Consider the following 24,863-nt stretch of genomic DNA (forward strand, 5'->3'; position numbering starts at 1 on the left):
AAGGACCACAGGGTTATGTAAGGAAAAAGCGACAACCTATTTCATAGTCACTGACTCCTCATTTCTCAGCAGTGCTCTTGGAGGGCTTGGGTAGTACCCGGCAGTTGCTGTGCTATTTGAGGAAAATCGTGTAAATCTATAATCCAGTGGTAAATCTGAAAGACAGAAACATACTACATCTGATTAGCAACACAGCCCATATCACATAAAAAATAAGCCTGTGGTGAATAGCAGTACTTCTTGAGCCCTTGAGCTGTTTGCTCACCAGCATTAGAACTCAATCAGATTGTGTGATTACATATTTATTTGACATCTTCAGCTGTCCAAGGGATTGACTTTCAGAGCTTACTCAACTTCAGTAAAGGACATTCAGTTCCTTGATTGCTGAAATAATGCTAGCCATAGAAAATTATTAAAATAATGCATAAAAGTTAAACAAAAATCTTCATTGAGCCTAGATGGAGTTTTCCCACTAGAACACTTTCAAGTTCATTCTTCAATTTGTCACCTTCATCTTTTGTCTCAGCAAGCTACTCATAAATGGGCTACGTTTAAAACAAAGAAGTCAGTTTCTTTTTTTTTTGTGGCTATTACAGCAAGATTCCCCAAAGGCACCGGCTCTTAGACCTTCTTGCAGTCCAGTGTTAACAACATCATTTTGTACCAAGCATTCTTAGAAATCTGCACTTGTAACTTGGCGTACTCATCACTTCCAGTCTGTAAAGAACACTGAATGCATTAAAATAGTTCTGAACAGTCAAAGCTTTCTTTTCTGTAGCTTTTTAAAAAAAGTCTTTACTGCCAGCAGTGACCCACCCACCCTCACAGCCAGAAAACTGATACTTCCCATGCTCACCTCCCATTCAAAGTTCAAGAAACCAAATTACAAAAACACACAAATAAAACTTCATTCAAGAAACAATTACCCTTCCAATAAATGAAAAAAAAACCCCAACAAAAAAGGGTTAGCTCCTTCCCAAGTTGTCTGTTTAGAACCAAAGCAAAACACAAAAACTATTACTCAGCTCATCTGAACAGTAAGTTATTAATGAGAACTTTTTTTTTTTTTAATTTGGAGTAAATTTGGAGTGATGATATCCTGACACTATATGCTACTTTTTTTCTTTTTTTCTTTTCTTTTTTTTTGTGCTCAGCAGCTTTTGCGAAAGAGAAAAACACGCTCTGAGCAGTTTCGGCACAAACAACAGGAAGTTCAGGTCTGTCTCACAAGCGATTCACATCAGGCACCAGGACAGCATCCAGGTCCGCAGCTTTAAAACCATATCAAACATAACTAAAGCAAGCAAATTAGTGTTTAGATCCAGCTGAAAAATCAGATAGAGGCTGGAATAAAGTAGGAATGGGAGGAGACTTGATTGGAAGTGAATTACGCTTTATGAAGTGGGTTACTTCAGCTTGTCAAAGAAAGAAGTACATTTTCTCATTTTGTCTGAGTCAGGGGAATCTCTGGAGCCCGTTCTGAGCACGGCAGAACAGGCAGATGTTTTTCTAGTCTGCCGAGGGCCCAATGGATTTACTGGCTGCTGAGTCTCTTTATGACAGCTCTGTTTAAAACAAAGGTTTCCACAATAACAAATAATAATAAAAAAGAAAGCAAATATTTCTTGAATATCTTTATGAGCTATAAAAATTAAATGCCATACAGTTACTTTTATATAAAAGCTTTCACTAGCTTTTTAGCCTAGCAGTCTGGAGTGTCCCAAGAGCAGTTTAACCAAAGAGCAGCACAAATGGGGCAGACTTGCTGCAGAGATGCTTATGCTGAAGAAAAGAATCAGTTGGATAAAAATGGTAATTTTGTTGATATTTCCTGGTAAACTAGCTTTACACAATCAGCTTAAACACCAAACCCTTTCTATATACAAGACTCCAAAAGAGAGTAATGACTTTTTTACTATTCAAACCCCAATCTATCCACTTAAAGATTGTTTTTGTCTAAGCAAGCTGACTTTGGAAGATGATCGGAAGGTATCCATGTGTAAAAATGTTGCCCAAGGCATCACTGAACGTTGCATGAAGCAGATACTATTCTTCACCCATTAAGCAGATTTTATGTATCACAAACATAGTAAAAACCTTCCTCTACTTCCAGGATTTTTTCATCAATGATTTCATTTCCTGCATCTGCTTTGCCTGGAATATGCAACATTTTATATTATTGCTTTATTTGTGTGATATATTTATGAGAAAGCTCTGGACTGATCCAGAAAGGCATACTTGGAATCTTAGTGGCTATGAATAGACATAAAGTGAGGAAGAAGGGCAAGTATACAGGGAAAGAGAAATGAAGATTTCTTATTGGGGGAATGCAAAATTTGTGAAAAAATGGAGATACAGAAAATGTCATAGATGAAGACTGCTATAAGTTCATTGAAACCAAGTTCTGCGAAAACTTTGCAACTTAAAATAAATCGCAGTTGCCCTGGATTGCAAAGGTATCATGTGAATTGTACACCAAAGCTTGATCCAACTTCTTTTGATGTAAGTGGCAACGGCATCACTAGGTCCAGCAACACTGGCTCATCAACAAAGAACAGTGATAGAGGTCTGGAGTCTGCCGCCTGGACACAGCAGCAATTCATTTCAGACCTGGTCTTATTCCATGTTAGCACTGATGACACAGACAAGCTATACGCAGCTGTTTCACTAAACTGAAATGCTTGTGCAGGCCACAGCTTGATGCAAAAGCCTGCAAAAAATAAGGTACAGTATTTGATAATAAAGCAAGTCTCAGGAAAAAAATACTCGCTTATTTCCAAGTTGATTGTTTTCCTAGTGTTTTTGCAAATAAATTTCTCCAGGTTCTGCTACTGTTCATGCTCACAACTGCTGCTGTCGTGGCAGACCTTTGCATCTTGGCACCCACTTCTCACCTAACCCTGACGGAGAGTCATAAATTAGGCAGGGGGCAGATACCCCGTCCTCTCTGAGATATAATTTGACAGCGAGGCTTTAATCAGTCCTAACCTACACTGATAATGAATTGAGCACAAAACTCATCCAATATTGCCACTCTCCTAAAAAAAAAAGCCTGAACAAACTAAACAGCTTGAGGCTGGAAGAATGAAGTAGCTGGCTCTACTCAATTGCTTGAGGATCACAATCCCACAATTTTTGTATTGTGCTTAGGTAATTCCACTCAGACCCATTTTGTTCCCGAGACAAATAGGATATTAACTTTTAGAGCCAAAGACTCCTAGAAGTCAGACATGAAGGGTCTCAAGATCTATGTCCCTTTCTAGATCTACAGAAATGTCAGTTATTAGATGCATCCCCCTGGATTTCTGTCCCACTTCTTTCTTTGCTCCCACATTAAAGCCTCACTGCGAGTGATGAAAACCAGTTTCCTTTGCACTGGGAAACGCCAGTAATGCTGAATCGTTTCCCAATGGCCTGGGCAGCCCTCACGGGTTATATGCCTTAGCCTGAGCTCAGAAGCAGGACTCCCGCCCTGCCCTACCTTGCTTGCAAGACTCCAGCAGCCCTGGTGTAAATAAAATGGAAATGACGATATTTGAACAGTAACCACTGTTGGTTACTGTGTTCCAGTTGCTGTGTTCCAGTTATCCAGATCCTGGTATTAAGTGAATTAATTAGAACATTGTGCTCTGCTGCTTATGTATACCCATATCCATGCATGTATTTAGGTGTTACGGATGGATTTATTTCATAGTTATTAAGCTGACAACATCTCAGTGTCTGTGTGCTGTTCAGTTAGTGTAAGCAAACTAAATGACAGCCACAAGCTTTTATCAGAAGAAAAATTAGAGTTCCAGCCACAAGGAAGGAAAAGGAAACCACAAGAAGAAGGGAAAACATAATATTCTCGATGAGTGATCGGGAAAATATTTGAGTAACTGAATGGAAGACAATTATAATCTAATCCAGACACAGGCCTGCTTGATAAACTCAATACTCACATCTAATCCTTTTTTTGAGATTTCCTTGAACAAACCAATACATTAAACAAATATAATCTTAACTAAGCTCTTTAGATGGAAGGCATTTTTCCAATTAAAAGCACCGTCCAAGACTGAAACAGATTTCTCCCAAAACACACAGCAGAAACGTCAGGAATCATTTTGCAGTACTGACCAACAGAAGCAAAGCCAACATTTTTTAATCATGACACAAGAGCAGCATCCCGGTGACGAGTGAGAAGCCCTACAGAAAGCAGAACTCCCCTCCCCTCTCTGAGGTCTGCTCCCTGCCAGTCAGCAGGGCTGGAGCCAGACGCTGCAGAAACCTCCTAGTAAACAGCAGGGCTGTCTTCTTAAGTGAATCCAAATATACCCTCCTGATTATCTGAGGAAAAGGCACAGGGAGGAAAACTAAAACTTCATTAGCGATACCCAAGTTTTAACTTGAAAAATCTTTAAACTGCTTAATTGTGGCAAATGTCAGAAAACACAGACAGAGCTCTGTCTTATGGCTTAACATTCAGGTCATAAAAATATAGGGGCAGGTAGTCAGCCAGTATTAATTCTTTTGCTTTTACAGGAATTCCAGTAATTTACACTGGCTTAGAAGCTTTCCTTGTATTTCAAAGTTGCTGTTGAAGAAAAAGAAAAAATTTAATTTCTTAATGCTAACAATTTCTAATAATAATTTCTTAACAGTAGAGTAAGCACAACTGCTGCACGGGAGCTCACCAGTTTGGCTGCGCTGTCGAGTGACCTGACTTGCCAATCTGCAGGTAAACTATAACAGGTGTTTTTTTTTAAATACTAAATGTTTTTATCTCCTGACCCATTTCTATTTTATAACAGTCAAAGCAGCGCTCACAGCAAGAGCTCAGAATGTGAAGGAGGGTACTAGTGGCAAAAAGAAGAAAAACCCCAAGGTCACAAGTAGATTTATCTGATTGATAGCAGTTATTTTTAGCAAAACTTATAAGGCTGATTTTCCTGAAGAGGAGGTCAGATGTTTGCTGTACTAAAACAAAGCTCCTGAAACAGCGAAGTCAGCACGAGGAAAGCGTTCCTTCTATCAGTTACACGACAGTCATTGCTGCTGTCTGCATACGCTGAAACTCAAAAGTCAGAGGGGAGGAGGAGGAGGGAGGGCAGCTGTGTGGTGTCGTATGGGAAAGAGGGAACTCTTTGGTCCAGGTATGCTTTACAGAACGAAGTTGCTAAAACTTCTGACTTTGGATGTAGCTGCCACTGACAATGTGCTATATGAGCCAGTGCAGTTTATTCCTGGGCACCCAGGAATGAAGATGAAAACTAGCCTCAGTGAAAGTGCACGTTTGCTGCTTTAATTGCACCTACGTGAGAGCTTTTGCCAGCGCAGGTGTATTAGTCAGAGATCACGCCTGCAGCTCTGCCAGTAGACGTCCGCAGCATGAGCTTGGCCTGAGGAAGAGCTTCCCTGCCACTGCGGCTTTTTACTGGTTACTCTTCTGCTGTATCTCACATGGAAGAGGGTGACACTGGAGAAAAGCCAAGTGGCAAACAGTGGGGAGATGTGGAGCAGCAGCCTTGCTGTCAGAGTTTTGCAGAGGGATGAGTGCCCGGGGGATGGAAAGACCATCCCATCGTGGCTGTTGCGATTGCCTGTGGTATGCAGTTTCACCGCTATTATCTCGGGAGTAACAATTCACATTACTTTGGGTCTACCCTACGGCCTAGGGACTGCTGACCCCGGCTTGAACAAAACAGATGTGCACAAGGCGTGTGCTAAACTCACATCTGAGCCTGGTAGAGTCTGCAGCGAAGGAAAGCCTTAGAAATTCCTTTGCTGCTTTGTGTTTATATGAGAAAACTCATTATTTGTACGTAAGGGAAATTTCTCTCATTTTTGTTTTAGTTCAAATGGTAAATTTTGGAGATCCTTTGAGAAAATAGCCCTGTGTAGTTCTTTGTTTGATCTGGAACTGATCAAAAGAAAATATTAGCCTATAATATTTTTAAATATTTAGATGAAGACTTAATCTAAAAAAAATCCTAAGAGAATGCCAAGATCCTTCTAGCAGGTGTTAGTCTTTCAGGGATCTGTTAATTAATTTCTGTCTGAATGACTCATCCTGGATCGAAGGGTGGTAGGAAGGCCTTCTGAGGTAAGTTGAAGAAGTTAGCCTGAAAACAAGCAATTGTTTGGGATGACAGGCATTTCTGATTGATTAAGAAAAAGAAATAAGTTGCATTTTGAGACTGTGAAGGAGCTATATTAAGATAAATGCAGTGACGATACGCTCCTTTACTTTCATTTTGAGGTAGACTCACCAACATGAGCATTACTCTTTAAACTTGGGTTAATGTTGTCATGTTCCCCTCTCTTGTAAAACAAATGTTTTCTTTCCCTTTCCCTATGTTTTCCTCTGGATGGGTGACAAACATTGCTTACCTTAAGGTAAAAAGCCACACACAGACACACATTAAGCTTTTTAAGCAGTGACGACAAATCCTACATTGTTTTTTGTGTGTGTTACCATCTTAATCCAGAGGGAATATGTTAGGCACTAATCCAGAGTACATAAATGCTTCCAGCAACTTTTTCTTGTACATGTGAGGTTGCAGGTTATGTAAAATTCCAACCTGGTTAAAGAAATATTTCCAATACTTGGTGACTTACCTATTTTCACTGTTTTTCAGACTCAAAAATTATCAACACTTTGTATTACCACCAGTGTGTTTAAAGAAGGAATCTAAACCCACCCCATAAGGCTGTGATCTAGTCAAAACCCAATTATAGCTTTAATTACAGCCTGCAAATGAAATTATGCTGCCTGAGTTGAAGGATAACTTTAAAGCAGAAATGACTGAGTGGTTCCCTCTTTCTTAATGAGTTGCTCATGAGTTCTCCCTTTAATCTTTTAGAGGTGGCTGTACTTTGACATCTCACAGAGCAGAATAGCAACGGCAGGAACATTTCTGTCAGTTATTGGCTGGGAAGTAATCTTTTGGGTTCTGCATGATTTGACACGGCCTTCAGGGGCACAAGTCAATACACCTTTCTGGAGAAGGAAGGAAAGGCTGAACAAATTGTAATATGCTGAAAGTTGTCCTTTCTATGTTGAAAAATACTACCAAGTAGTCAAATCCTTTGGGAAAGCTGGGGTCTCAGACCCTTTGGGAAGTAACTGGGTCCTGAAGACTTTTTACAAGCTACTTCGGATTTATTGAATAATAATTTGTTATGGTTGAAATGCAGTTTATTGTCGGTTTCAGTTGTATTTTGCAGCTGAAAAAAAAAATTCTTTGTATCTGTCTGTCCTGTTGAGTTTGTTTTTCTTTCTCTTAAATTAAGAACACTGAAACTAGTTTCCTGGAACAGATGAATCAGATTTACATTATCTGATGCTTTTCAATTTACACATAGAGCCAGATGCTGTTAATACATTCAGAACACGTATCATCTCTCCAGTCAATTATCTTTGCTACCTGTTTTTTTACTTGCATCAAAACCTCAGAACCAGAAAACCTCAGAAATGTTGCTGTTGTATATGTATACCAAATTTTTAAAAATACATTTCTTGTATAAAAAGTTTAATTATAAAAATGACCTCTTTGGCCTTTTAGTAGCAACTAGTATTTGTAGCAGCTAAGCCCCAAAGCAATTTAAATCCTCAAAGTAGTCTTTAGCTGATATTGTACACATATTTTTACACTGAAGCTGGTAAGTAAAAGCATGGTTGTAAGGTAAGGCATTAAATATAAAAGGCTACTGCTAATTAACAAGTTATATATAATATAGATAGTTCTATATGTTTAAGGAAATTATATGCTATTATTGTGTTATTTGAGAAAGAGTACATAATTATCACTCTAGTTACAGGAAAGACTAATTTAATTTTGATAGGAGCTGGATTTGACTTTAAATGATGTCATGTCAATGAAAACCCATAGAACTAATGTATTGAAATATGGGGGATTTTTTGTTTCACTTCAGCACGAATTATGAATGATATTTTTCAGGATATCTAAGTGAGCAGATGGCTACATGCTTAGTGAAATTCATGACTTCTGTGGTACTAGTTGATTCTTCAAGGGCAGTCACCTTTAAAATACAGGTTGAAGAAAGAGTGTGAGGTTTGCAATTTGTAGTTGATCTGTGATGGGCAGACCTGTGTATCTGTGACCCATGCATTGCCAGTTCTGGTGCCCCAGTCACAGCTGCCTTGGGCTTGCCATTGTGCAGGTAATTTGCAACTCTAAGCAGAAACATGAACTTCTTTGCCATGGTTCACTGGCAATTTTATCATTATATTTATACAGCAAGCAGGCTGATGACTCAAACTCCCGCAGAAAACGGCAGGGTACATATCTGTAGGGTCTTTAAAGAGACAGCTTTGGCAAACTGCAACAGATTTTTCTCTTGTACTAGCTAATTGAAATAACAATAAGGTATGAAGAAAAACTTATGCACCCATCTGGGCAAAGCATGATAAGATTTCATGTAGCACACAAGATTTAAAAAAACACATTATCCTCATGCATGACACAAGCTTGGTTATCAAATCTCCAACGTGTGAAATGAACTCTGTCTCCGTAAAACATTTACATTTGCACTAATTCTTCTCTGAAATGCAACTCTCTTGAGCTGCCATATCGCTTAATCTCCTGTTCTTGCTTGCAGTAATTTTTAATCCTATGACAAATTGCACCATTCACAGGTATATTGGGTTTGTGTGGCAAGGTTTTGGTAGCGGGGGAGGCTACAGGGGTGGCTTCTGTGAGAAGCTGCCAGAAGCTTCCCCTATGTCCAACGGAGCCAATGCTAGCTGGCTCCAAGATGGACCCACCGCTGGCCAAGGCCAAGCCCATCAGCAATGGTGGTAGCGCCTCTGGGATAGCATATTTAAGAAATGGGGGGAAAAAACCTGCACAACAGCAATTGCAGTCGGAGAGAGGAGTGAGAATATGTGAGAGGAACAACCCTGCAGACACCAAGGTCAGTGAAGAAGGAGGGGGAGGAGGTGCTCCAGGTGCCAGAGCAGAGATTCCCCTGAAGCCTGTGGTGAAGCCCATGGTGAGGCAGGCTGTCCTCCTGCAGCCCATGGAGGTCCACGGTGGAGCAGATATCCACCTGCAGCCCATGGAGGACCCCACACCGGAGCATGTGGATGCCTGAAGGAGGCTGTGACCCTGTGGGAAGCCCATGCTGGAGCAGACTCCTGGCAGGACCTGTGGACCCGTGGAGAGAGGAGCCCACACTGGAGCAGGTTTGCTGGCAGGACCTTGTGACCCTGTGGGGGACCCATGCTGGAGCAGTCTGTTCCTGAAGGACTATACCCCGTGGAAGGGACCCACGCTGGAGCAATTCATGGAGGACTGTCTCCTGTGGGAGGGACCCCACGCTGGAGCAGGGAAGAGTGTGAGGAGTCCTCCCCCTGAGAAGGAAGGAGCAGCAGAGACAACACATGATGAACCGAGCGCAACCCCTGTTCTCCGTCCCCCTGCGCCGCTGTAGGGGAGGAGGTAGAGAAATCGGGAGTAAAGTTGAGCCCAGGATGAAGGGAGGGGTGGAGGAAGGTGTTTTTAAGATTTGGTTTTATTTCTCATTATCCTACTCTGATTTGATTGGTAATAAATTAAATTAATTTTTCCCAAAGTCAAGTCTGTTTTGCCCATGACAGTAATTAGTGAGTGATCTCTCCCTGCCCTTATCTCGACCCATGAGCCTTTTGTTATATTTTCTCTCCCCTGTCCAGCAGAGCAGGGGGAGTGATAGAGCGGCTTTGGTGGGCACCTGGTGTCCAGCCAGGGTCAACCTACCACAAGAGGTTATGAGACACATTCAGGAGATTAGGTTAACAATCATGAAAGTTAAAAAAAAAAATTTTCTGGGGTTCTTTTTACGATTTAGGACCCTCTTTTTTAATCTTTTCTTTGCAACAAAAACCAAAACAAACTTATCAAAATTCTCCGATGAACTCTAAAACTCCACAGTTATTCACCATGGAATTTTTTGAAGTGGGACTTTTATAAAAGTGCTGCAACACACCTCTACTTGGCTCATACCAAACTTTCTGAAGCGGAGCAGGATGTATTAGAAATTGTGGTTTATGCAAAACTCCATTTTTCAGACAGACCCCTACACCTTTTCATTTCCATGTGTGAGCTCGAATGTAACATTCCCACGGTAATGGATCCTGGTTTGGAAAATTTGGCTTCCAATATCACTGTGCATGAAAATGGTCAAAAACTGTAAGGGAGTTGTAAATTAGGATATTCAATAGCAGAAAAGTGAAGAAACAGATGGGTTTGTGAGTGAGGCATTTAGAATAGGAGCAGGGGTATTGGCTTTTACTATTTTATTAACCACGTACTGTCAATATAATCATGAGCTCATCAACTTTTTAATACTTGAGAAAAACTTCTCTACTTACTGAAAGTGGGTAAGGAGAATTAGCTCATAAAAGACGTACAAAATGTTCAGAAAACTTTCAACTTCACTAATCTTTTCTTAATATTACAGATACAACCATAACACTGCTCTTCAGTTAAACTTTTTTTAATATTGTCTTAATGTCAAGGTGATAATGTCTTAAATGAAGAGTGTTAATTGACCGTTATCTTATTTCCTCTCCAACCTGAGAAAAGTTCACAGAAGGTATTACAGAAGATCCTTTCTGTCCTTTGCGCAATTTTAGCAGTAAACAAAATATCCTTTTTCATGCACAAGGAAAATGCCAGTTTCTCTTCAGGGACTGTTTAGATGACAAGCTGTGACGCAGTAATCTGCAATCCCGCTAATACTTTCCTTGCCAGAGGCCAGATTAGAGTTCACAATTTCTGATGCATCTTTGAATGCAAACCCCTTTTGAGTCAGATATACTGAATTTTCAACAAATGATGAGGACAGAAGTGTATTAGCACAGAAAGCTAATGAAGACTGGATTGGATTATTTTTTCACCAAGCTGTCATTTTACTATATTACATATACAATTTTTGTATACGCTCTGTTATTTTATACTTTGAATGGCCAAAACCTGCAACAGCAGCATTCCCTGTGAAACCCTTTTCCTGCAATGCTCTTTGGTAAGTATCAGATCATTCCCTTGAGTTACAAGTATACATTCTTCACGTGAAACTATTAGAAGGCCTCTGCACCAAACTTAAAACATGTTGGTGAAAAAAGAGAACTGCCGAAGTTGTTTCAATTCCAACTTCTCAATCCAGACCTACAGCTTATTTTTAATATTTTTTTACATAATTCATCTATTAAAAAAATTGAAACAGGCTTAAAGGGTTTTATTACCCAAAATGAATTTCTGATTATCTCAAAAGAATTCTTATATGAATTTTGATGAAAATGAGAGTTATTTTTGTAAAACACCACTACTATTGAATAACATTGAATAATTTTTGGAATAAGCTTTTTCAATGAAAAATGTGTCTTGAGAAGTAAACCAAGCTGTTCTTCATGGACAGATATATGTTGTACCCAAATGACAAGAATCAATTTTAAAGTTAGCATAGCAGCAATTGTCTGCCTTTCACCATATATTTTTGCAGATCGCAAGCTCTTGGGCTATTTACTTATATGTGGCACTTACTATTGCTCACATAGACGTACAAAGGCCAGGTTAGACGTTGCTAATAGTGAAGCCCTGGTGAGCCCACAACTCACAGGAGGCTGCAGCACACGTCCAGGGAGGTGGCAGCTCGTTGGGCTGGGTCACGTTGAGCCGGGTGCTGCCGGGGCCGTGCCAGCTGGTGGCCAGGAGCCAGGCTCGTACGGTCAGCACGCCGGCAGCCTGGCTGTGCGTTTGGGCTCAGGGGATCTTGAGGAAAGGCCTGCATTTTTGCAGTTTGGCACTGGAAAGTCCTCTGCTGGTAATCAAAGTAGATGAATAGAAAAGGAAAAGCTGGAGCGCATCAAACTCGCATAACCTGTTTGAGTCTCTTCTAGCTAGTTATTCCCAAATAGCTGCAGCTAAGCTATGACTTACAACTGCAGCCAAAAACTTCAGGGCTTGGCAAAGCAGGGGCTCTCACAGCTTGCTGTGACAGGAGTCAGACAAGGTATTCGAGAGGAGTCAGGAATTCCTCAACATCCATAATAATGAACATCTGCTCTTCCACACAAACAAACAAGAAATACCTCTCTCTCTAAGAAACCAGAGATGTTCTTCTACCTTCAGCTTTGAGTCTGCTTTCAGGTCCACAGCTGCAAGTTAAAAATGTTATTCTCCCCCTGTCCTTTAGCTCTGGGGTAGAAGTTTCACAGACACCAGCCCCTGCCCCAGCACCGGTCCGACGCAGCGAGGGCCAGCACACAGTGTCCCTCCTAATGGAGGGACAGACTTTGCAGGGGCTCCACCGCCGATGACAGGCAGCTATACTACTCAGTAATTTACACAGATATGCCTTTCTGATTCTCATCCCTTTATCTGTAGCTGGAAATCTGGTGGTATGTTTGCGGTCTAAAGCCTTTGCTAGCCCTGCAAACTGAGCTGTGGTTGCGGGGAGCTGGCTGGGAGGCAGAGTTTCTCAGAGCATGGCTGCCCGATGTGTTTCCTCTAGGCCAACACTTCCAAAGCAAGCCACAGAATGACTCTGGAAAAGGTATTACAAGGGAGTTTTACAGGAGTTACCTCTCTCTTGGCAATTTCCCTTGGTATATTTGGGCTTTGTACCTTTAGGCTGAAATATAGACTGCAACACGGCAAATAAATCATAAGCATAAATAAATTGTGGCACCGTATGAGTTTTCTGTTTTGAGATATCCTTACACTGTACGTACATGTGTAGAATACGGTTGCAAAGAACAGGTCTATCACGTGTTCTGGTGTAGAAATAACTGCCGGGCAAATCTGAAATGCTGCCTCGGAACAACTTTTTATTCCTTGGTCTTATGCATGAAGTAGGCAACTGATGTTGAATAGAGGGGTTAGTAAACTAAATGCTTGCTGTGTTCTTCATACAGCTAAGCACCTCATTCATTTAATAATTTGTTTATTCCTTTAGGTATGGTGTATCGATAAAGTTCAGTAAGGCAAAATGACAGATTGAGGATAGACTGATAGAGGGTCTTCACCACCACTTTGTAATCGACCGATACGTACTGCAGTTGCAAGGTTATTGCAATATTACTGCTACAATTATTGCTACAAACTATCCAAAATAATGTATGGTCCCTCCAGGGATAAACATTAGTGGAAATCAGAAGATCAGCCATAATTGGACCTTTGACACAGCCTTGATATAAGAACGTAGAAAGCCTCAGCTGGCTTCTCAATTAGGTGAATTTCTGGAGAACAAGACATTGCTTGTGATTGCCTTGTTTTCCAGATGATAAGGAGAATACTTTAAGCTCCAGCTCTGTCCATAATGATGCAGTTTCAAAAGCAATACACACATTTGGAAAAAAAAAAAAAAAGAGAGAGAGAAGCAGTCCTAGGCATTCTTGGCTTCATTACATTCCTGCATTCGTTCATCTCCATTTCAACTGTTAAGGGATAAGTGAGCTGATTGAGGAAGGATAACGAGCCAGATCAGAGAAACATATTTGGAAGTCTAAAACACCCAAGTAACTTGGCAGGTGTTTGTTTCCTAAGGTAACTCGGCACTGAAAGCAGACACAGCAAAATACTGTGGGGAAGTCCTGAATCAAAATTCAGGAACTAATCTACAATCTGTTAAATGTTGCATCCTATTTCTAACATAGGATAAACTAAGCATCTAGTATTTGCAGGCACAAACAAAAAACTGAACTGGTGTAGCAGACAACTATTAAAAGCATAAACGTCAAAGTAATTAATAGCCACTAGCATTATCTGCTGCATGATATGAATAGAATATTTTTGAATGTATTTCAGATACATGTCTCAAAAATAGATCTACAGTATGACAAAGTTACTATGAATACTACATGTTCACTAGGAAAAAAAAAAAGCAATCTTCCTTACCTGCTATTGCTTCAAGACTAGGGATTGCAATAGTGCTGTAAGTGCTAATACATCTACAGGACCACGTGTGAACTAAGGTTTCCTCTGCATTTTCCAGGCCTGGCAATCTGTCCACGAAGAAAGAGCCCCACTGTTTAGATACAAAGTAAGGAGCTTTGGGCTGATCTCCCTGAAAGAAAAATAAATAAATATGCAATCTTAAAAAAAAAAAAAAAAAATCTTCTTTCTCTATTCAACCATAAGCATTAGTTTAAGGAACTCTAGTGTGTCTCTGATTTTCTAGGAAAACTGTAGTGTATCTCAGGAGCAATGTGACCTTAAAATATTATAAAGAAAAACAATAACAATCTTCCTCCCATAAGTCCGCAAGCTCCTGTTTATGCAATTTATGGATTCCCTAGGACATAAAAAGTTGGCTTTAAATATTTTTCCCTTAAAAAATCGTTTCTTTCCCCCATTTTTCTGTTTTCAATAGTGTGAATAGCCTCCTGCCTTTCTCTGCTGGAGAAGCCGGGTAGCTGCGGCATAGACCGTAACCCAGCTTGGAACTCCTCTGGGGAGAAAGGAGTCTCCCGGTGCTGGATGGAGTAACTGTGAAGGATGCATCATGCCACCTGTGTCATGTTATCTGTTTCTGAGCTGGAGAATGAGTGAGTGAGAACAGAGCTGCAGGATCCATGGAGAGCCATTCAGTTGCCTAGCAAATTGTGAAAAATTGATTTTTTTCATGTATATTTTCAGACAACAACATGTAGACTCATTATGTTTTAAAGAAAGCATTAAAGCAGCATTGGGAAAACTGATTTTTTTAGCAGTTCACCTTGAAACCTGCTATATATATTGCCATGAGTACCTAGAAAAAACTCCAGGAGGCCTCTACAGAAAGATGAAAAAATGGAAAACAAAACTGTGAACTACACTATAGAAAATCTGTTAAAGTAATTTGTGTGCGAAGTATCTTTTCAGACCAGCAAGGCATAGAAGAGCAGATATCCTAGCATGTGCCTCCAGATTCATGAACTTTTCTACTTTATTTTCCATTTAACCCCTTTCTTAATAGTTTTGAGAATCTGCTGGAATAATTTGTGTTTATGACAGAGATCCATGGCTTTTGATCACAAGAAAGCTGTTGATCCAGCTGAACAGACCACATCAGTAAACACAGCCATTCTTTTCGTGATTCTGTATAACAGTAATTTCTCAGAGCATAGCTGGGGCTGCGGAGGAAGTATTGATTTGGACAAATATAGATATTGGTTTCTGTCTTCTGATGTAAATAGACTGGAAAAAAGCCCCATATCTTTTGTTTCAAAATAAGCACTTAAGAGTTGGGCTCTTTCGTGGTTTGTGTTTTTTTTTTTCTTTTTTTTTCCCTCACACACAGGGACAGCATCTTACATTTTTTTTTTCCAAATCATTTGCACAGAAGACAGGGCCTTGTTTATTGACAAGAGAAAAAATCTGAGGCTTCTGCTTTTTGAAATGTATGATTGGTTCAATAGGCAATTAAAATTGCAATCTGAGGAAATTAATTGATTTTTTTTCAGAGGTCTGATTCTCAGACTGGGATTTCTTCCTTTCTAAGGAGAACGGAGTTACATTTTGGATTTACAGCCCAAGCCCTTAGTAAAACCAAACCCAGTTAGATATGAGAACTGTCATCAAGTCACCTGGTAGAGGACTTCCGTCATTTTGCTACTGGCTTATCTCCACATGACAGGGGCGGTTTGGTAGGCTAAATCTTGATCTCAGATCTGAAAAGAGCTGTCAAAACTTTGCCCACATCCTTAGGAAGCATCAGACATCGCTCCCCCTACCATCCTAACTGGTGCCTAGAAGATGTCCATATCTCATCTGCAGCATACGTAGACTGCAGTGAAGGACAGATCACATTCCATGAATCTATACATCTGTGAAATGAGGCAAAAGTCCCCTGTTAACATTGCTACTCCTCACAAAGTCTAGACTTCAGAGAAATAATGAGGGTACCAGCATTCCCCAAGTCCCAGGGCTTTCCACTAAGTTAAACCACCAGGAATACTTACTATCACCTTTGCTTTATTAACTGCAGACAAATAGGTCCCGTTAACGGAGCAGACAGAATCTGTTAATAGGACCCTTGGGTAACACTGATTTGTCAGCTTACAAATGACCTTTCTAAAATACAACTAGGCAGATAGCTGAGCTCTGAAGTTTTTCTACATTTGGTAAAGAGATGAAAGTATTAAGGATGTAAAGGAGACAGGAGTGAAAAATCAAGCTGTTAGTATTTTTTAAAGGCATTATTTAGATGGAGATTTGCCATCTATGCCACCATCTTTTACCAAATGCAGAGCACTAGGGTTGCTTTACTGCATCCAATATAATGGATGGTACTGATGGCTGTATGCTTTGTGCCAAGGTAGTAACACCACCACCAACTCTTAGTGCCAGAAAAAAATCAATGCTCAATATATGGTTTTGCTGGTATAACGGCAAGTATTTGAGGTGTTTCTGTCAGCACAGCCGTGCTGGTCACAACAACCAGATGTCCCTGAATAACACACCCATGCTGGGTGTGCAAATGGGCAAGCCTGCCACTGGTCTGACTTTTACACAGAACCCGCGCCCCACAAGTCATGTGCAATTATAAAACCTTTCCCCCGTGATCACTGTACCTAAACTACAACATGGATCAGTATAAGCAGACTTTAAAATAAAATGCATTTCACTTCAGGATATTGCTTCAAGGATATTGCTTTAACTCGCCAGGCTTCACAACAGCCCATCAGGTTGTTCCTGAAAGTACTGTTAGATTTGTGTTAAAGATAAATGGGAATAAAGAGACAAACAGAGCCAAAAGGCGCAGAGTAATTAGTCTTGTCTATGGTCACGGCAAGGGAGTCCTGGAAATTCTGGGCGTTACGGGTCCTGACCTCCCCCAACCAACCAGCCACTAGGCAATACTGTAAAAATTGGTTTTTCCTTCTAACTGCAAAAATATAATCTATGTCCACCAATAAATTCTTTGATTTCTGCTGCATTCGTTCCTATAGCCCAAGGTTTTTACACACTGACTTCTCTGTAATCGTTTCCCTCAAAATGCTGGGACAAATTCCAGCTTTTCTTCGAGTTTTCATTGATGGAATTGATCACACATTTAAAGAACAGAAGGCATAAACAAAGCCTCCAGCCAAGCAAACAAACCCCCAAATCTGGGGGGAATCTTGTTTCAACACAATGCTTGGTATTTTTTTTCCCCCAGCATGCTGCAATTCACTTAGGAGCCGAGTAATTGCATGAATAATTTTTAGTTTGCTATTCTCTTGCTCATTTGGTCATGACTCATATACTTGAAAGAACTGCAGCCATTACCATAATTTCACAGTTATGTGTATCTGGCTTATATCACGCATTTAATTGAAGGGAAAAGACAAAAACTGCTAATGAAAATGGAAGTTACTAGCCTCCCAGTTTGTGTGTGAGGAGGTTGTTTTCTTCCCCTTTCTCTGTTAGTGATGACATACCAGTCAAACAACTGAAAACAGGTTTTTGTAATTTCTTTCTGAAAGATGCAATTGCAAATTAGAAGTAATGCTTTATTTCTTTAATAATATTTTGTAAAGATTGATAGAAGGGAGGATTGCATCTTGTATTAAATTTTCAGTCCCTCTCTGTACACACAGCATGGCATGGAAAATCTGCAACAGTAATCTATTTTTTTTTATTGCCAATGAATGATAAGGCTGATGAACAAGACTAAATCTAACCTGTTAGTGCCTAATTTTCCAAACACACCTGCCTTTGTACAATCCTTTGAATTGGCTTTTCTCCCCTCTTAACCAAAGGGTTAATGGGAAAAACTGATTAGGGGAATGAAAATAAAACTTTCATAAGCTTGTAAAGGGAGTCCCTTTGAACTAGTCCTGTTAAGTTAGTGGTGTCCAGTCAACTGCAGAGATATGGATGTGACCTGTTGTTCAGACTCCAGTGAGCAGCTTGGTAATGAAATAACACCACTGACCTGCCACGGCCCCCCTGGTTCAGGTTCCTTTAATCAATGCAATTCATTTCTCCCTTGCTTGCTTGCTGTCACTGGTAGCGGATGTAAACTGAACAGGGGTTGTGTGTGGCAGGGGTGGTGTCTCCCCGAGATACTGCAATCTCTTATCAGGAATACTATAGCGTTAGTGAAATGTCGAACACCTGTCTAAAAGTCTCAATTGCCTGTGTGATAACTGCAGCGATAGAGAAGATGGATCTTGTGAGCAGTCGACCAGGGGTATTGCAACAAGATAAACCCAAACCATCATCAAGAAACACATCACTCAATAACTCTTTCTTTGTACTTCCAGGAAAAGAAACATTTTCTGGCTGTCTGTTTAAAAATGTGTGCGTCAAAAGCATATATTGAACATGCTTAAGAAACCATGGTTGAACCACAAACCTTACAGAGATATAAGTTCTATGCAGCAATGCAGCAGTCTCCAGTCAGAGAATGAACAAATTTATGGAGAAGAATGAGTTATTTTTATAGCATTAATTAGTTAAATTAAATTATATTAACCTCTGTAGCACTACTACTCACTCTTCCTTTTTTTTCCCTCCTTTCTTACTGAGAAACACATTTTTCTTGGTAGGAGACTTGAGTTTGTTTGTCTTCATTTTTGTTTTTCTACAACCCAGGCAAAAGCCTAAATATTAATGATTACATTTCCTTATTTCAGTGACTGAAATGTCCTTGTCTGACATTAGTTTAGAAATCAAGATAGTGGGGGAAAATATTAGATACATCTATTAAAGAAAGTAGAGACACAGATATCACATCCATATTGTTTTAGTCCCATTGAATATATCCGTTTCTCCATAAAAAACAGGGTCTTTTAAAATGCTTCTTAGTCAGATTAAAAACATACCTAGTATAAAAGCACCCCACAAAAATCTTCCTATCAGTAAGTTAACTTTTTAATTACAAAGAGTAATTATTTAAAAAGAAAAAAAAAGTGCTTTTCAAAGCAAAGGGCAAAACACATATATATCTCTCTGCAATTAGAAGAAAATGGTCTGTTTATTTAGGAACATAAGAAAAGAAGAAACACACCAAACAGAGTGAAACTGCACTGTAGTTCCTGCATAGGACACACTGGAGGTACAATGTTGCCGCCTTAGCCATCCGAGAGCCATTCCCTATCTACTTTGTTCTTCAGCAGTGGAGAGAAGGATAAACCACAGTAACCTTCCACTTTCTGTGGGGGAATTAAAGTGTTGCAGTTGTGCTAAGGCCCTGATTTCCGGCTGTGATCAACCTGAAAATCACATTATTTATCTGAGGTAAGCATCAGTAGTCTGCATGGGACCAGACTTCAAAACAGTCCCTCTTATCAGAGCACAGCTGTCACCAGAATAAACAACTTGCAAGGGAAGCAGCAAATGAAAAGTTCTTTATATATAAGGAAAGCACAAGCAAACTGTATTTCATAGAGAGACAAAGAGAGCTTTAAAACAACCTCATAAAAATTCCTCCATGTTTACTGGTGTCCACAACACGCAGGGAAACATCATGAACTCATCAGAGTTCAGGTGCTGGACTTGTGACAAGCGCCCATGAAATTTCTCCTTATAGGATGCAGGGCAGGTTCTTGTTACTGAAAAGACGACTATGTTTTTTGGTTAAGAGACTGCACATACAGCTCTTTTTTTGAGGTCCGTGATTTAGCTCTGGGTAGAGGCTCTGTGTCACCCAAGCAATGCCAAGCTGGGACAGGATGGCACCTCCCGGTGTGGCAAGGAGGGTACGTCTGCAAGGGATGCTGATGCTGCTAGCAGAGCCTGGTAAGATAAGCAGGCTCACTCTCAGTGCGGTGGCACGAAGCTGTTTTGTAACTTATTTTCTTCTGTTCCAGGAAACATCTGCAAGGAACCCTTACCTCATATTTTCCTTTCTTCTCCAAGGGCTCAGTTTCAGTCTCTGCAGGCACCGTAACTTTGTCCCCTAGAAGCTCCTCTAAGATCAAGACGGTTTCCCAGTTGCTATAGTGACGAGCTGGGAAAATATCTGAGTGCATGCTGTCACCAAAATAAACAACCTATGAGGGAAGCAGCAAATTAAAAGTTCGTTGTATATGAGGAAAACACAAGCAAACTGCATTTCACAGAGAGAGAAAAAGAGCTTTAAAACAACCTAATAAACATTCCCCCATGTTTACAATTGGCCATGACACATACAGATCTTATTAATGTCACAGTCTGGAGTTTTATCTTCAACCGGCTCCATAAGGAAAAGGCTGGCCCTGCACACCCTCCTTGCTCTCACCCTCCGGGGCATTGGACGGGGATTCCCGGCTGGGACTGGCACAGGGGACACCGCTGAGATTTTTGACTGACAGAAATAGCCTGCCAGGGAGCAGTGGAAAACACTACCAAGAAAATACACTAAACAACTGGAATGAATTTTGGACAACTTTGGAAACAAGGGAGAACACGGAGCATCTCTCAGTAACTCAGAACTCTTCTGTGCCCCGGGGGTAGTTTACCCACTGGGGAAAATGTGGTCCCGCCACCTTCAGTGGCTTTTTCACCCATCCAGACCTGTAATTAAAATAACATGATCCTAATTTTCACTGATGCCACCTTTTAATCACTTTGATCTGTTTCCTCAGGAAGATTGTTTATTTCCTGATGACAATCTGATTCTCCCTAAAGCTGCCAAAATGCGTGACCATGCATACAGAATAAAATATCTAGAAAGTTTACATGTTCTACCCATACAAAGACTAATATGCTGCTTCCAGTTCTGGACTGCAGTCTGTTAGACAACAGAAAGCATAACCAGAACAAAAATTTGTGACTGATCACATCAGTAACTTTAATGAAAGCTTGTCTGGTGAATTTTAGACTGCAACAGGGTATTTTCAGAAAGGTTTACTCTCACTTACAACATACCTTGGGATCCAGCTTGCCAGTCATCTTCTTCAGTAGTTCATAAAGCTGGATAGCATTACCTTGGGAATACCAGCCAGGCTTGTCCAGTGATAGCAGAGCCTCCTGCTCCTCATCATTCTCTGAAATCACCAAGCAAAAGCATTCGCTGTTAGTGAGAGCAGCCTATGCTCCTGTATTTGCGAGACGTGTGAGAAGCCGCCTGTGCACAGCTTGGAGATCATGGCCTATTCTGACATTAAACCAGCTCCAGTGTCTGGCTCAAGTCCTGGTACTGACTGCGGTTTCAGTCAAAGTGTTTGGTAGCTGGGGGTAGCAGACATTTGTGAGAACAGAAGCAGCCGAGCCTCATCTGCAAGGGCTACAGAAGGGCTGGGGAATCAAAGTCACAGGCTTTGCCTCCCAAACACTGCAGCAGTGAAGGCAGGAAACCACATGGACCAGACTGGTGGAGGAGCTGCTATAGATCTAAGGTGAAACCATGAGATAAGACAGACTGTAAGAGACAGCATGTACCTTTCCCCACAGATAAATTCCCTACTGCTTTTAAACACTTACATAAATAAAACAAAACAGACTGAGGTAGCTCTTATGGGCATTTGCCAGCCTTAGATCAGCACAAACAATGAGCAGTTCCAGTTATCATCCAGTTTTGAAGAACTGATGAGCGGACAATATTGCTGCTGGGGGCGTAATCCACACTGGCCTATATCCACACTGCCAGCTGTCAGTGAATGGGGAAAATCAGTAGAAGCTGAAACTCCCCAGTCATCACCCAGCTGTGCCATAGGCTTCATTTCCAGCTGGTCCCAAAGCAGCTGGACCTGTCCTGGTGTCCATGTAACCTTGTTGCTCATTCAGATCCATGTGCTATTGCCAGATGAACTCCTTTTAGCTTCTTGCTGGAGCCAAAAAGCTAGCCTTAGTGAACCGATAAACTAGAATTTCATCAGAAATATTAATATTCGTGTCTGCTGTCTATTGAAGTGCTTAAACAAAAGGGTGATTTTGTTATTCAGTCTCAATCAACCATGTCTTATTTTTTATGCTAGAGGCAGAGGGGATAGAAGCCAATACAGCACTTTGATCTGACTTAGGTGTAACATCAGGACTTCAGTTTTTCTCCTGCTTTATAGAATTTTTCGAAGTACTTAAAATGTGTTAGGGAGAAGACTAAGACAGAGCAAACTTCACTTAGAGACTGCTGAAAGCTGGAATGCAAATTTTGGAGAACAGTGAAATGACAAGACAGCTTTATGCTTATGAGCACTGAAGATGTACATGGCGCAGTACATTGGTCCTTGAAAGAAATCCAAAAAAGAAGCAAAAAGACGGAAAGAAGTATGTGAAGAGAGGCAGTAAATCATTCTTTAATATTCTAAATCTAAGAATTTGAATAAACACAGGATTTATTCTCGGACAAAACGATTCTATATTAAGGGTGTTTTATAAACTAGGAAAAAACAAGGAATTTCAAAGTTGACACTAACAATTCACATAGACCTTGTGTGGAAATGTCTTTTCCTTTGTTCTTCTTCAGAAACCTAGCGATAATAATAATAGTAAGTACGATAGCATCCATAAAAAAAAAAATCTTCATTTCCTGACTTTTAAAATACTTTTGAACAAACAACTTTTGATCAAACCGAAGTTGTCAAACTTCAGCAAATTTGTTTTATTTTCCCTGTATTTTTAGACATATTTGTAAGGCTGGCTGAACAAGTAGACACAATCTTCAAGCAATATGGACATAGAAAAAGAAACTTATGAAAACAACTCTTTTGAGATGCTATCAAAAGTTTTTTGAAATTTGTGAAGGTTTGTATAGCTATCATTGTCTCTCCATTCAGTCAATCAGGAAAATATTAGAGAAAAATGGAGCTATTATGAGAGGGATTTTCAGGATAACAACATTGCGTTCGCGAATAGGAGCTCTATGTATTACGGCAGAACCAGAAGGCTCCAGCAAAGAGCAAGTCCTTGCTTTGCTGCTTGTATGGAAAGGCATGAGGGGAAGTCCTGACTGAAAAAATTCACTCTAATTACAAGGTAGAAGATCTCTCGCTCTGTGAGATCTATTACCGTCATCCCTAGCTATGGGATTCATCTCACTTAACTCGATGCATCCAGAATTTAGGCTTCTAATTTACAGTTACAATCGAAGTAGTTGGCCAGGATCCCTTGGTAGGCAAAAGAGAGCACAAGAAGCACTTTCTAGAGGTGCCAGCTCTGGAGAAGGAAAGGATTTAATTAAGTTAGGAACTGCACTTTTAGGCAGTGAAATGAAGGGAAATTTCAAAGCCTGGTTTCCTCCTCTATGCTTGGAGGCAGCGAACAGCATTGAGATGTCTAATTCATTATGGGAACGTCTTGATTTTGGAAGGAGCTTCAGAAATCTGAGGAATTAGGAAATGTCCTTTATAATATTTGAGTTGTACGGCTATAGGGATAATGACTCTGAACTGGCAAACCTTGCCTCGAATCATTTCACGTGGCTGCTTGTGCTGACACATCTAGGGGTTATTGCATCAATTTTATTTCTCTAATCTGAAGTGGGAGGAAATTAATGGTATTTCAGTTGCAGTAAGTCATTAATGAGAACGGTTTCTAATCCATTTACACTTTCCCTGTGGCAAAATATAATGGAGAAAATTATTCTTCAGCACTGGCTCTTAAGGCCTCTTGTAGTAGTTCTGCCATGTAAAAATTGATACACAACAACTTAAAAACCCATTAATGACACCATTGGCTCTGGCCTTGTGTTGTATCCTTCAGATAGCAGCTACATGACAGTGCTGAAGAAATCTGCAAATCTCCTGCAAAAATGCTGCATAACTCTGATTATGGTAGTTCCTAATATATTTTAGATATTCCAAGCCTAACATTGGCTACACTCAGACAAGAGGAAAACTGTTGCTGACCTTCTTTTCACTTTGCTGTTATTGATTTGTAAAAGTTCATTCAAAGGTCAGAAATGCTATAAATATTCCTTCAGCAGGAAGCAACACATATACAGGCGGGGATGCTAATGCTTCATGTCTTATAAACTGGGAGGAAAAGGAGACATCCTGACAATTTCAAACAGACTGGATAACCAAAAAGAATTTCTCAGATGATTTAGATAGAGCAACTTGCTTCCTTCTGAAGTCTAATATATCACTGCAACCTGGATTCCTGGCTGTAGACTGAAAACATGCCACAACAAGAAATGTAAAGGTAGCAAGCAAGTAAAATTAAAATAATTAAATCCAGAAAATCATTCTATTAAAACACTCACCCAAACCTCAACAGTGATTCAGAGTAGTTTTCCTGAGGGGAAGTTACTGCTTCTTTTTAAAAACAACAACAAAGGCTTGACTCACGCTGGGGCAGTATTAATATTGCTGGAATGGCAATTTGCATATTGCTGTGTCTAACAGCTTGGGAAATGTTTTCTGATTCAGAAACGTACTCCCATCACCATTAGCAGATATGTTTTTTCTGATAAACCAATTCACTAACAAGACTCCATATCCTTTTTCTTGTGAGAATTTTCTTGCCTGCCTTTAAACGTGCGGTGCAGGTTTATAACATGGGCTGAGGAACATCTGGTTTCATTCTGAATGAATATGCAAAAAGTAATCAGTGAAGCTTATTCCCATTTAAATGACAACTGATGGTAATTTACTTTGGCACAGAGTCGCTCCTTGGGAAAGACTCTGCACACGCTTGCTTACTGCTGTCTGCTTTGCTATCCGTTTATGGGTTACACCTGCCGAGATGGAAACCTAAACACATGTGGTGCTGAGGTTGTGTCCACACTGCATGTTCAGCCCAGGGTCTGAACTTGGAGCTCCATCCCTAACCTGGACGGAGTTTACACTGTTAAACCTCAGCCCATGGGACAGGGCTCTTGTTTGGGAAGCCTGAGGTTAAGAGAGAAGCTAAGAGGTGAGGGTGAATTTATGCTTCGACAGTTATTCACCTATACTCAGCCACACCCACACTGAGGTGTAATTTTCATCAGCTCATCACCCCCGAGGCCACCACCATCCTGCGCTGCTTCTCCGGTTGGGTGCCCTACAG

The 24,863-nt window shown here is 40.4% G+C and overlaps 1 protein-coding gene across 1 annotated transcript in view; it reads right to left on the minus strand.

Annotated features, from left to right (window-relative positions):
* Window positions 1-24,863, minus strand: part of NT5DC1 (5'-nucleotidase domain containing 1) — a 199,596-nt gene that overhangs the window by 48,727 nt on the left and 126,006 nt on the right. Inside the window, exons 9-12 of the mRNA XM_082307059.1 lie at window positions 20,802-20,920; window positions 19,787-19,945; window positions 13,881-14,049; window positions 60-155 (exon numbers count right to left, since the gene is read on the minus strand). Of these exons, the coding sequence (XP_082163185.1) occupies window positions 60-155; window positions 13,881-14,049; window positions 19,787-19,945; window positions 20,802-20,920 (543 nt within the window). The remainder of the gene's footprint in view (window positions 1-59; window positions 156-13,880; window positions 14,050-19,786; window positions 19,946-20,801; window positions 20,921-24,863) is intronic.

Source organism: Platalea leucorodia, assembly GCF_965183815.1.
Source record: "Platalea leucorodia genome assembly, chromosome: 3".
NCBI classification, from domain to species: Eukaryota; Metazoa; Chordata; class Aves; order Pelecaniformes; family Threskiornithidae; genus Platalea; species Platalea leucorodia.